Source organism: Carlito syrichta, unplaced genomic scaffold, assembly GCF_000164805.1.
Source record: "Carlito syrichta isolate Samal-C Ts95f unplaced genomic scaffold, Tarsius_syrichta-2.0.1 Scaffold289164, whole genome shotgun sequence".
NCBI classification, from domain to species: domain Eukaryota; kingdom Metazoa; phylum Chordata; class Mammalia; order Primates; family Tarsiidae; genus Carlito; species Carlito syrichta.
In genome coordinates, this window is record NW_007233260.1 from 34,203 (window position 1) to 48,170 (window position 13,968).

Genomic DNA, 13,968 nt, shown 5'->3' on the forward strand with positions numbered 1-13,968 from the left:
GACTCATCCATCATAAGTATGTTATTATACTGGGGTCTCATATACATAAGTTTTATAGAATTGATTCATTGTTCGACAAGAAGAATAATTCAGTTTATTATGCAGGGCCCTATGAGCAAACCTAGGAGGAGAAGTACGAGGGGTCCAACTAGACCAGTAACAAGAGTTGTTAGCCATGGGTTCTAATCGAACAAGGATTGGATCCAGGATTTATTTTATTTTACTTTTTTTGTCATTTGTCCAAATTTTTTCAGACCCTTTGGAGGGTGTTTTTAACAACTCCTGCTCTGTTGGCATAGAAACAACAAGCTTTTCCAAGGGTTACACAGAGTCCCCTCTGGGATAGAAAAAGTAAGTCTAGGCCTTTACGATTTTGGAGGATAACTTCAGCCAGGGATTTTACCTGTTTATGGAGTTGGGCCATGCCAAATTTTAGGTTACCTAGGTCAGCATCAATTTCTTGGGCAAGGTTAGATAGGCCCAGTGCTCCACGAACCAGAGCAGTGGTGCTGATTGCAACTGTTTCTGCTACACTTAGCCCAACTAAGGCAGGTACTAATAAGGGAACGGTGCATTTTGAACGAGCAGTTGGAAGACTGGGGGATTGAGTAGAAGAGCTCCTTCAGGACCGCTATAAGCATAAGCCTGAGGTAGCACATGAACAGGAATATATAAAGTAGACTGACTAATTAACCCTTTTGGTAGTAACACATTTTGTAAGGCCTGTAGAACTAGCTAACCAGGTGTTGGCAGGGGCCTTGTAGGCCATGGATTCAGCCATGGTTAGGGTGAGGGATAAGTTACAAATATCAGAGAATGGAGAAGTTTTTAGATTGAAACCTGGAGTTATAAGACAGGAGGCTTTACCAGTTACATCACCTAGAGTAATGTGAACAATTTCTGGAGAACATTTACTTTTGTCTGCATTGCTTTTGATAGGAGTTTCAACTCCTAGGCCCACATAATATGGGAGTCTTGGTTTTAAGGAGAACCACATTGTTCATCCTTTCCAAACTGGGGCATAGTGGCATTAAGCAGATGGTACATATTAGTTAACATAGGAAAAGGACTAGGGGGTTGGCAGGCCAATTCTGGAAGCGGTGGAGATGAACTCAGGAACTGTTGAGGTGAACCCAGGGTAGTGACTTGGTTGGCAGACAGTAGAGGCTGAGACAGAGACTGGTGGTAACCAAAGAAAGGATTTTTCAGCTCTGCCAATGGCCCTATTGGCTTGGCCATGGCTTTGTAGGTAAATGTGCACCGTGGAATAGTGAATAAGGCACCATGGTTATAATTCTTCATGTAAAGTCGTATACCCCCGGTATTTCCTGTACTCCAGGAAGAATGGAGAGGATTAGTAACCTTTATGTATAGAGGCTGTTCTGGGCTGGCATTTGATCAAAGGGTGATTTTAGATGTGTTATTCGGACCCCCACTATAAGTTGCAATGTTGACACATATCCAGTCTGGGTAAAAGAAGTCATTTTCCCAATTACAACTACAGTCAGTGGGGTTACTGGGGCAGAGATAAAAGTCTACTTCCCTTACATAATTGGGAGTTGCCCTCTGTATACATGATTCAGTGTAGTAAGGGTTTTGTCTACCATACAGGTTTCCAGATAGACATTCTTTTTCTGTTTGTAGCAGGTCAGGAAGGTTTACCTTAAACTGGACCGGAGGTGAACCGTGGGTCCAGTTTTGGATAGCTAGGACCTCTCCTGTTGTGAAAGAGGTTAGGGAGAAAGAGTAGAGAGTATCTTTAGACTCTCCAGGTAAAATAAACTAAGTTAAATTTATTGTGAGCACAGTAGTGCAGTAACACATTCTACACATAGGAGATAAGATAGCATTAACAGGGACTTTTTGCCACATGACCAGTCTGTGACTGCCAATGCTATGCCTAAAGCTAGGGTAATTGGGATAAATAAGGCGAAGGTTAAGGGTGATAACAATACATTCAGGGAATTATTAACCAGAAAAAACAATCTATTCCAGGCAGCTGGAATCTCACATTTTAGTTGTGTGTTGATTGGTCAGCCTGTGGTGCAGTTGAAACAGGACGGCAGGCTTGGAAGGTGATTTTGAGAGAGTTTTTAGAATCTCTGACTGTTGTCCAGCTAGCTAGTTGAGCAGGCTGGTAGAGCAACATCATTGTTTTTGGCTTTTTGAATTCAGATGGTATTCTGCCAACCTTGGGTGCTGTTGGGGTGTTGAAGATGATGATGAAGGGTCCCTTCCAGGCAGGGGTTAGTCCTTTTTTCTGGAGCTTTTTGCCGAAGACCAAGTCCCCAGGCTGGAATGGATGACAAGGCGTGGCAGATGGAGTCGGCCAGACAAGTTGGACGTTGGAGTGGACCCCTACCTGGACCTGTTGGAAAGACTGGAAATATTTTAACAGAGACTGATTGGTAATTTTTTAAAGGAAGCGGTACATTGGAATGGGTTAATAAGGGTTATACTTGAGAAGTCTGAGTTTTTTTTAAAAAAAAGACAAAGTTATTTTTTACCTAGAGTATTTATTTTTCTAGGACACAGTCATTATTTTTATTATTGTGGTAAGATTTAGGAGCAAATTAAAAATGGCTTCTCCTTCTTGGTCTGTCCTTTTATTTCCCATTTCTGCTCTTCGAAATATTTTTATGATTCTGGGAACCAGGGCAAAGATCAGTCTTCTGTAATTGCTTCCTGCTGAGATGGGCTGTAGAAATGTCCCCTTCTTATGTATTTCCAAGGGCACGTATAGGAAACAGTGAGACCTTGACTGAATATTATTTGGATTTAATAAAATACCAAGTGAGAGCACAGGCAAAAATTATTAGGCAAACAATGATGAAAAAGGCCATTGACCCAGAAACAATACTGGATAAGTGAAAGTAATTCCATCTAAAGCCTTTAATTTACCAATGTAAGTTGAAATATATTTTTTGTAAATTATCTATAGTAGTACTTTATTAAGGAAATACAGTCCTTTTATTATTTTTTAGATAACCAGTTATTTTATTATAGAACAAAAATGTGCACATTAATATGTTGTCTATAAGTATTTTTATTAGTTTCCTAAGTTAGTATGGCAGTTGCTGCTAGGGTCCGAAGGCAAGATAGTCACCCTTTTGTTATATTGTCCAATGGTTTAGATAAGTATGTTACTACCTTTATATCTGGACCATACTTTTGTCCTAGCAGTCCCAAGTTTATCTCTTTCCTCTTTGATGTGTAGAGGGTAAAATTCTTTTGGATAAAACTATATGATTTCAACATGGATGGCCAGGACCAAAAGGCTGGCACCTGTGTTAAATTAAAAATTAATTTGGGCCAGGCTCGGTGGCTCAGCCTGTAATCCCAGCACTTTGGGAGACTGAGGTGAGTGGATTGTCTGAGCTCGTGGGTTTGAGATCCACCTAGCCAACTTGGCGAGACCTCATCTCTACAATAAATCAAAAATCAGTGGGGTATGGTGGCCCACGCCTGTAGGTCCAGCTACTTGGAAGGCTGAGGTGGAAGGATCTCCGGAGCCCAGCAGGTCGAGGCTGTGGTGGCCAAGAGCGGCCACTGCACTCCAGTCTGGGTGACAGAGTGAGACTCCAACTCAAAAAAAAATTAATTTGGTTTCCAGTGCCTTGGTTTACCTGGGGGGGTTGTTGGGGTGATGGTGAGCCAGTGCCAGGCAGTTTATCAGGTTTGCAGGCCTCCATAAGTGGCCATTATTTGTGAGCCAAGTGCACCTGCTTCTCAATGGCTTATTGGCCTGTACAGCAGACAAGGTCCAGGAAGTTAGGCCTCTTTGGGGCAACTATGTTTCCAGTGTCCCCACGGGCTATATCCGTGAACAATGGACACCATCCCCTTGGCAGGTTTGTTTTTACCATGTCTTTGATGGTCACTTGGAGTTTTGGTTGCTAATTGTGACTGCCAATTGGGGTGCCTCTTTGGTCCTCTGGTTTCTGCTCACCTCCATGTTGGCACTGTTTTATTTTGGCTAAAAAAAATCTTAAAAGTTCATTTTTAATAGGCTATACATATGGAACTTTTTAACCATTTCTCTGTTTGTGACAGTCTGATGCAAAGCCCTTTGGAGTGAATAAACCACATGGATGTGCAATGATATGTCCCTACTTATTTCTAATTATGAATGGCAAAGTTGTTAAAAACCTTTAAAAATTACTAAATTGTAGTTTAAGTTGCAAGGCACAAATTGTCCACATCTTACAACTAGAACCGCAATGCAGCAGCTAGGTGAGAATGATCAGTTCTCCTTTTCACTATGCTCACATAGAGTAGCCAGTACCTTATCTATTTGGCAGATGTACTAGGCGTAGGCCAGCTTTTAAATCTTACCATGTCATGGAAGGTGTTTAGCATTTAAAGCTTTACCTGTTTTATAAGATGGTGCTAATTAGGCACAACAGATAATTTGTTCTTTTGTTTATAAAATACAACTTTAGCAAGCCTGATATAACAAATAGTGGTGTTATTTAACATTAATGTGTTGATACATGGTAAAGTTGGAAATAAAATTTATTAGAGCATTTGCAAGTTTGGGTGGAAAAATAAATTAAAATTATAATTAATTGTTAGCAATTACAAAAGGCTGTTAGCAAATTTGCACTGTCTTTTAAGTCATAACAGCAGTTAGAACAGGAGGAAAAAATATAACTAACGTGATTGTATACCAAGATTTTTTTCTTTATAAATTCTCCTTTGCAATACTTATCTTGATTTTTACATACCATTGATGATGACATGCTTGGACTCTGTTGTCCCTCTATTTTTCCATATTATAGCTCATTTTTTAAATTGAAAGTAACTCAGACACTTAATGGACATTTAAAATAATTTTGAGATTTTTAAAAAAAAAAATCACATGAAGAGTTTACCCATAAGCATTGTTTTATTCTTATATATTTTTTTATAGCAGCTGGTTTAATTACTTATGAAAACTATTTCCTGGTCAATCTGTTTTTAGCATTTTACTGATAATTCAGGTTTAGAGGTTTTAGAACCAACAATTTTAAATTAGTCACACTTATAACAAAAGCATTTATATAAATAGAGATTACCCTGGTCTTGGCTAAGCTTGTAATTTTATAACATTTGATGAAATGTATGTTGACAGTTTTAAAGATTTTTAAAATATTATTATTAATCATTAAAGTCATATGCATTTTATGAGTACTCCTTTACTTGAAAGCCAATTTGGTAGCATGCTGGACAAAACATATAACAGGTATACATGTAAACATAATTAAACAAATCTAGATTTAATAACTTTATCTTTAAATTTCAGCCACAAAACAGCAACAAGTTTATTATTATTTTTAAGATATCCAAATTTAAATTATATTTCTGACAAAATTGGAATGAGCTTGCATGGCTAAACTTTGTTCAAATTGGTAGTTCAATAAAAGCTGTACAGGTTTAAATGATATTTACATTTTTAGTTAGAACTGGCTGAACTGTATAAGCAATACCAATGGAAAAGGGAGAAAGAAAGACAAAAACAAACTTAGAGAAAACTAAAAAAAAAAAAATCAAAATCAGAGCTCTGAAGCCAGAAAACAGAATTATGACCATAAACAGAACATACAAAATAAATTTAACCCAAGTGACATCCAGAGACCCTGTAGAGGGTCATCCAACATTACCAATTGATTTCACAGAGGATCTGGAGCTTGCCCTTTGAGAGACGTACTCCATAATTCTCTGTGAACCTGACACAGAAGTTCCTTAAAATACAGTCCAGGGGATTTGTAGGCTTGGAGGCCTTAGACCCCACACTGTTAAAAATCTGTAAATCACAGGAGGCACCTGATGAGAAGCAGACCTCCAATTACAAAAAGATAAGCAAAGGCTAATAAAAGTTTATAGCCTAAATGTCAATCTTGAGGTGTAGCAGAAGCAAGCACTGTAGCAAAGAGCACAGCAAGGACACAAAGAATGGAAAGGGGCCAACGTCATAAGCAATCAGAAGTTAAAGTGGGTACTAGTGTCCAAAGAACTCTTGGCCCCAAACAGAGAGAGTAGGGGGTATATAAAGGTGGAAATTATGTAAGCTGTATAATTTGATTAATATTTCTTGGCAATATATTTGATTATGAAGGGGTACGTACATATGGTTACAGGATTTGCACAACTAGGGAGTTTCCAATCACCAAGTGGATAGGAATGTGGGGGTGTGGTGTGATTATGGGAAGGTTACATAAGGGGGTCATTTCTAGGTTAAGATGGAAGATCTGTTGCAAAATAGAGTTACTTATGTCAAGCAAGCTATTACAGGCTGTTATAGGTTTTGCAAATAGATGTTTCATTACTTCAATAAGTAATTACATTTCCCAAATGCAATTTTTGCTTCCAATGTGCAGTATGAGTTCTTCAACCAGAGTATTCTTATAAGTTTGGAAAAAGAAGCAGTTTCCTTGGGAGAAGATATCTTTATCACTATTGAGGGGACTAAATTCCAAGAGTAACCTAGAGTATTTGTAAGTGATCTTTTAAAAATAGAGTCAAAATACTTGGAAAACTGACTTAATTTTCTGAACATTTTAGTTGAGATTGCATTTTAAGGGGATATGGGATAATTGTATCAGTCATGCATTTTCCTATTGTATAGTAATTTTCCAAAGGTCATTAAGTGCAATAAAATGTTAAGCAATATCTAAGGCTCCAAATTTTCTGAATGACTCTTATAAACTATGTTTTGATCTCACCTCTATTGTTTTTTTTTGAGTTGGAGTCTCACTCTGTCACCCAGACTGGAGTGCAGTGGCTGCTCCTGGCCACCGCAGCCTCGACCTGCTGGGCTCTGGTGATCCTTCTGCCTCAGCCTTCCAAGGAGCTGGAACTACAGGCGCGCACTACCACACCCAGCTGGGATCTCACCTCTATTAACAGTTGATATTTTCTGTTTGAAATTTCTAATTCCAGATTTTTTTTCCTTTCGCTATGGATTGTCTTTTTTCCTGCTATGCTGTAATGTTATAATGACGGCCCAGCGCATATGTCTGAACCTTACAATAATAGCCATGGTAAACAGCACAGATCCACATGGTTTGCCCAACACCTCCACTAAGAAGCTCCTGGATAATATAAAGGTATATAAAAAATATTGCCCACAGTCAAGAGTTTAAAGACATATCTTGCTAAGTAATTTGTGAGGAGATTGAATATTGTTAATATAACAATAATAATCGGAAAAAGTTCAAGTCTTGGCTCTTGAACTGCTCTTAGCTCAGTCTATTCCTCTCTTTGAGTGCACTGTTACTTCTTGCTTTTGCTAAATAAACTACTCTGCTTAAAAGAAGAAAAAAGAAAGAAAGAGTTCAAGTCTTCGTCTATGTTGCCAGTAGTTACTAAACAAATATGTTTTATGATTTAAGTATTTCTCAATATTTCTGAAGGACTTGTGTAACTCTTTCTTTGTGAGGAATAATAAAACCTAAAAGTTGGCACTTTCTTTTAATCAAGAAATTTGGAAGGGAGAAAAAAAGGGAAAACATTTTAAACCAGAAGTGAAAGGTATAGATATATCCTATGTTTTAAATTTTTGAACGAGTGCCAAGCAATAATGATGTACTATACTTTCAGGTACTGTACTGTAAGATTACAATTTTTTTTTCTTGAGAAAGCAGTATTTGTTGAGAGGACAGAGAAGCTCCCACAGTGGGAGGGGACCTGAAGGGGTTGCCGTTTTCTTTATTTTTTGTGTTTGTTTTTTATGTATTATTTGTGTGAAAAGTGTTATGAACCAATTACAGTACAATACTATATAGTTGATTGTGTTAGCTTGATACCTAGCTAACTTTGTTGGACTTATGAACCAAATGGACTTATGAATAGCTCTTGAAATGGAACTTGTTTGTATGTAAAGGACTTACTGTATAATGTCCTGCACTTTGATTTTTAAAATATAAAAATTATTGCCAGCCTCGGATGTGACTTATATGTAGTAATTATTACACATGCAATAGTTACTAGTCAAGGAATTTAAAATAACTATAATCAATATGTTAAGGGCTCTGGGGAAAAAGTAGGCAACATTCAATATAAGGTAGGTAATGTTAGTAAAGAGATGGAAACTATATAAAGAATAAAAAAAAATACTAGAAATAAAAAAACTATAACAGAAATAAAGTATGATTTTGATGGACTAATCAGTAGACTTAACACAGCTAAAGAAAAAAATCAGTGATCATGAAGATATTTTAATTAAAACTTCCTAAGCTGAAATGCAAATAGAAAAAGAATAATAATTAAAAATTTTTTAACTGGTCATGCCAAAACTGTGGACAATATCAAAAGGTATAACATTTGCATAGCTGGACTGCCAGAAAGAATAGGAAAAAAGAAATAGTTGAAAAAAAAATGACTGGGAGCTTTCTAAATTTAATGACAGATACCAAACCACAGATCCAAGAAGCCGGTAAACAGGATAAACAACAAAATGAAAAACAATCACCAGGATAAACTACATAGGCATACCATACAGAGGAACAAAGATAGGAATTACAGCAGACATCTTATCAGAAATCACTGAGAAGGAGAAAAAAGAGGTTTAATTATGTACATTTTAGGAAGGCAGAAGTTACAAGAAACCATAAATTAATAAATGTGGCGTTTTCATTTGTTTGACCTAGGAAGGAGGGACATTTCCAAATAGATGCTTGCAGGGTAAAGGCATATGTGAAGGTTTCTTGATTAGTGTGTAGTTCTTACCATGGGATACAATGTTTTGTTGAGACAAAGAGTGAGACTCTAGGTTTGTTATGTAGATGAAGTCCTTCATGTGGTCATCCTTTATGTGAAAAGCCTTCTCTTATGGATTACCAGACCCCCAGGGAGACTTCAGAGAGGATAGACACAGGTCTTACAAGTCTCCCTGGGAGTCTGGTAATCCACAAGAGATGGATTTTCAGGGCCATAATACTTTGATTTCCTTCTTTGTTATATGATGTTATGTCAGAGTTAGGTTGGAAAACAATAGGGTAATAAAACCCTCTTGGTGAGGCCTTGTTAGGCAGTGATTCCCTAAGATTCTTAGTTAGAAATTTGGGTAAGAGACAAAGTTCAGGTTTAGTCATCAGAGTTCTATCTTTTTAGTCATCAGAGTTCTGTCTATCAGAGTTCTGTTCTTTTTCTTGCATGCTTACGAAGGGAAGAATCATTGGCTAAGTTTATCGAGGAGATCTGAGAGCAAAAGCCAAGATTCAAGTTAAGAATGGGATCCTTAGTTTTTAAAGAACCAAATAATCTACCTTCCAGCTATGCTTACATTTTTATGTAGAAGTATTGGACCTTAAAGCAAGATATTATCAAAGATAACTTAAAATTACAGTGGAACATGTCAGATAAACAACACTGTGCTTTAAGAAGTGTATTTGAAAATGAGAGCTCCTGAAGTAGTCTTATTCAGGGATGTCTACTGATATGTAGAAGTGTAAAAAAAAAAAAAAGAAAATTCAATGTTTTCATTGCTTTTTAAAAAAAGACTATAAAAGGCAAAAAGCTTAAGTGGCTAATTGATATGAAACATAGAATCTTCTAACCTTTTGTCTTAGTTATAATACTGCCCTGAAGGTGAAAAGAAAGGTATTCTGGATAAAATGTTTATAAAAAGTAGACCATAGGTAAAGCAGACTTAGTTCTTTTTCAGATCTCTCCATGCTGAGTACAGGCATAGAGAATGCTCTTTGCCCCATTCCTTGATGAACTCCAACCTTAACTCAGTAATTTTAGCTATGAAATAGCAGCTAAATTGAAAAGACCACCTATATAACCAAAATACACCTTTCTGGTATTTCACTGACTATCCCGAAACTCTTCTGTAAAAATAAGTTTATTGTTTTAAATTTTCATAACAAATATACCTTTGTTTAAAGTGCTTTTCCTGGCCATTTCATCTTAACCAAACTTTTGCTTACACCATTTTTTCCTTAGTTTGAGCAAACAAAGCTGCAATATTTAGGCCTAAAGTCTTAGCTGTATGTTTTTGAGATATAAATTTTTGACTTTGATTCACCTAAGAGTTGTCCCTTTAAAAATGAAAATTTAGGATTGCTTAGCTAACAATTGCTTAGGACAATGAAACAAGTAATGGGAAGCTTGATAGTCTAAATGGGGAAGTGAATATCTATTTAAAAGCTATAAGACCTGCTTTTGTCTATGTGTCTGCATGTCTATATGTCTATAAGTGTTATATGTTCCTAATAATATTTAGTAAATAAAACTAATAGTAAATTTTTTTGTAAAATAGTAATGGCTTCAAAATTGTCAGTTAAATATAATTCAATACTTGCTTGATTTGACTGTAAGCTCATGTTTTTGGTTTTGAGTCTCTCGATTTGGGGGTCTGAATATATGGCCATAGCAGAGCCTGGGGATGTGTTTTCAGTGTCCAAACCAGCAGCTACAAGGCAGAATCAAGCCCAGCATGGCTTCTTCTTTTGCTTTGCCTGCTGGCTATTCTGGGAGAGGTTCCATGATGCAGGCATTGTCTTCTGTGCTGAGCTTCGCACCTGGTGTATAAACCCAGGATTTAGAGAGGTCCTATACCTTATAGCCATCCTGGGTGCCAGATGACTACTTAATACCCAGGATCACTGGAAAAAACATTAGGGAGTGTACCTGTGTCATCATTTCAAAATTATTTTTGGTAATATAACATCTTAAAGTTAAATTAAATGATAGATAATCATAAAATTTCTGAGTCATTTGTAAATTAAAACTTGACAACATTAATTATTAGATATAAGTTTAAGTTTATATATTTTGGTGTATTATTATATGGTATAGAAAAGCGAAATATATTTAGATATGTTAATGAGCAATAATTTAAGGAAACATCTCTGAAAAGTTATAAAATGGTTTTCATCTACAAATACTGATACAAAACAATTCAAAATTACTTCCTAGGGTTTTCACTAAAAATTAGAATTACTAGGAGTTAAAATTATAGTTAATATATATAATTGAAACTACTAGATGTAAGAAAAACAATTGTGCATACAGAGTACATAAACAAAAGCAAGATATACTTTTGGTAAGAAAAGTTATAAAGGTATGAAAATGTGTGTTTGTTATAAAGGAAAATTTATAAAACAATCTGCTAGTTTGAAGTTACTTAAAGACTGTGTCAAATTGAAGAAATAAAAAAGATGCAGATAAAATTAAAATATAAAAAACTAAAAGGAAAAAGTATAAAACAATTTCTAAGATATTATAAAAGGTTTATGGAAATCTGGTACAATCAAAAGGGGAGTGAGATTGGAGAGATTTGTATAGTATTGATAATGTACTAATATAAAAGTAAAATTTGATTTTCTTCTTTGAGCAAAAATTTTTGTAGCATTAATAAAAGACAGGAAAATATTTTTGTTCATCTTTTGAATAATACACAAAAAATTTTTTTTAAAAGAGGAGAGAAGGAAAGACAGATTCTGTCTCATGCTTTCTCAGGTTTTTTGACCAAGTATTTTCTCTATCAAAAAAAATTGGTTTTTAAAAATCTTTTTGCTATCACTTTGGCTAAACGAATGACTATTATTTTGCAATGGCTTGTCATTCTATTTTGATAAAAGGTTTTAAACCTCTTACATATCAGTTTCCCAAAATCAAAATCCAACTTCAAACTTAATTAATCATTTGGACTGGTTAAGAATTCTCAGAACTCTAATGCAGAGACTGATTGGTTTATAAAACTACTAACCCAAGCAGGACAAAAAGTAATTGAAGTCTAAGAAAATATTTTCTCAAATATTCATGCTAAATCAGCTAGTACTGGAATTGTTTAGATATGCAATTTGAATGAATTCCATGGTCCAAATGAAATTACTTATGATAACCCATGCAATAAAGAGTGCTATGCACTTATATTGGAGAAACAAAATTGGTTTCTTTTTTTGACCTCTAATTTTGGGATGCTACAGAGTGCCCCTGCAGAATAAAAAAGAGAGATAAATAGGATCATTTGATATGCTAAATTACATGAGAGGCATTGTCAAATAAGAAATAATGTTTAACCTTCTTCGAGTTATATGTTTTTGAATATATTATTATTATATATTCAAAAATTAAGTTGGATTCCTAAAATTCTGATATGTGTAGGTATATGCTATCAGTCATAATTATGGTTATTATGTAGACCATGGAAATAACCAAATTTCCTTGTCAGTTGTGTTTTCAACTATGGCCATTTAAAGTCATTTCCACAGTTAATTGCTAATTCTGATGTAGTTTCTAAAACTTCACAAGAAAGCAAAATCCTAAGTATTGTGTCTTTTAGGAAGTTCATGAAAAGGAAGGAAAGAATCCTGACAAGTACTCTTAAATACACGTTTCTAATAACTTTAGGATCATATCATCTGGACTGGTTAAGAATTCTCAGAACTTCAATGAAGAGACTGACTGGTTTATAAAACTACTAACCCAAGCAGGACAAAAAGTAATTGAATTGTAAGAAAATATTTTGCCAAATATTCATGCTAAATCAGCTAGTACTGAAGTTGTTTAGATATGCAGTTTGAATGAATTCCATAGTCCAAATGAAATTATTTATGATAATCCATGTAATAAAGAGTGCTATGCACTTATATCAGAGAAACAAAACTAGTGTTTAAGGGCATTAAGTCCAATATTAAGTGTGGACTCATGGAGAGCCTGGATGACTGTCCAGCCCATCTTGAGTCCTTAGAGCTTCCATTATTAAAAGATGTGCTCCACTACTCAGCTGTCAAAAAGAATGAAATAGTGTCTTTTGCAGCAACTTAGATGGAATTGGAGAACATCATTCTAAGCAAACTAACTCAGGAATAGAAAACCAAATACCACATGTTCTCACTTATAAGTGGGAGCCAAACTAAGCATATGCAAAGACATAGAAAATGGTATAATGGACACTGGGGACTCAGAAAGGGGTAGGGGGAAGTGGTGGAGGGACAAAAAAAAAATCACCTATTGGGTACAATGGGCACAGGTAGGGGTGGTGGGTACTCTTAAAGCCCAGACCAACAACTATTTGTATTCCCCAAAGGTACTGAAATTAAAAAAAAAACAATCAACAACAACAACAAAAGCACTTTTCTTGATGGAGCATATTTTAAACAATTAAATACAGTCTGTTGCAATTTTTAAAAAAAAGCTGCATTCCATGACTGCATTTCATTACTTTAGGTACATTTCTGCTACCTGTTGGGTCATTTAAACATTTACAAAGGGATTTCATTTGATTGTCATTTCAACACATGTTTTCTGGTTGTATAAAATTTTTTCCCATGCACAAGAGCTGATGTCGTAACAGTAGCTAAAAGATGAATAGAAAGTGTGTTTTCCTTATGGGAAATTGCTAGAGAACTGTTCAGTGATACAGGAACTTACTTCATTTGCTAAATTGTGAAATAGTTAAATAAAATATTAAAAGATACAATAGCAGTAGGCAAAGCCAATTGAATTCTTTTGATTATCTTAGTCAAAGATATTGCAGATTGTTGACAATCAGATCCATTTCAAGTGGAAAACACAAATTGATTCCTTATAAAATAGTCACTGGAAGGTATATGCACCTAATGATGGGATCTCATGTAACTTCTTCTACTAAACTCTGATGACTAACTGCTGCAAACCTTTAATGTATTATGCTGAAGTGTATTTTCACAAGGTAAAGAAAGTTTTTAATGGTTCACTTACTGAGGACAATCAAACCTTTCACAATCGGAACCCAAAGATTGAGTCTTTTAAGAATATCATCAGAGAAACATTGCCCATTCCACCCATACTGCAGCAATATTTTAGGACGTTGAACTTTGTGTTCATAATCTGACATCTCTGAAGGTCTTCTCCAGACTCTTGGAACAGTACAGCCATTTGGAAACTTTAAGGTAAAGCTAACTGGGGAAATTTCTCCTCAGAAACAATCAGCATTCTAGATGTACACAGCTTTTTTCCAAGATCATAGATCAAGATTTCTCTGCTATCATAAGA

General features: G+C 35.4%; 1 protein-coding gene across 1 annotated transcript in view; it reads left to right on the forward strand.

Moving 5' to 3' along the window:
* The first annotated feature begins 1,284 nt into the window (after positions 1–1,284).
* Positions 1,285–13,968, forward strand: part of LOC103256255 (sodium-dependent phosphate transport protein 1-like) — a 49,054-nt gene continuing 36,370 nt past the window's right edge. The window contains exons 1-2 of the mRNA XM_008054156.1: positions 1,285–1,321; positions 6,889–7,088. Coding sequence (XP_008052347.1) covers positions 1,285–1,321; positions 6,889–7,088 — 237 coding nt within the window. The remainder of the gene's footprint in view (positions 1,322–6,888; positions 7,089–13,968) is intronic.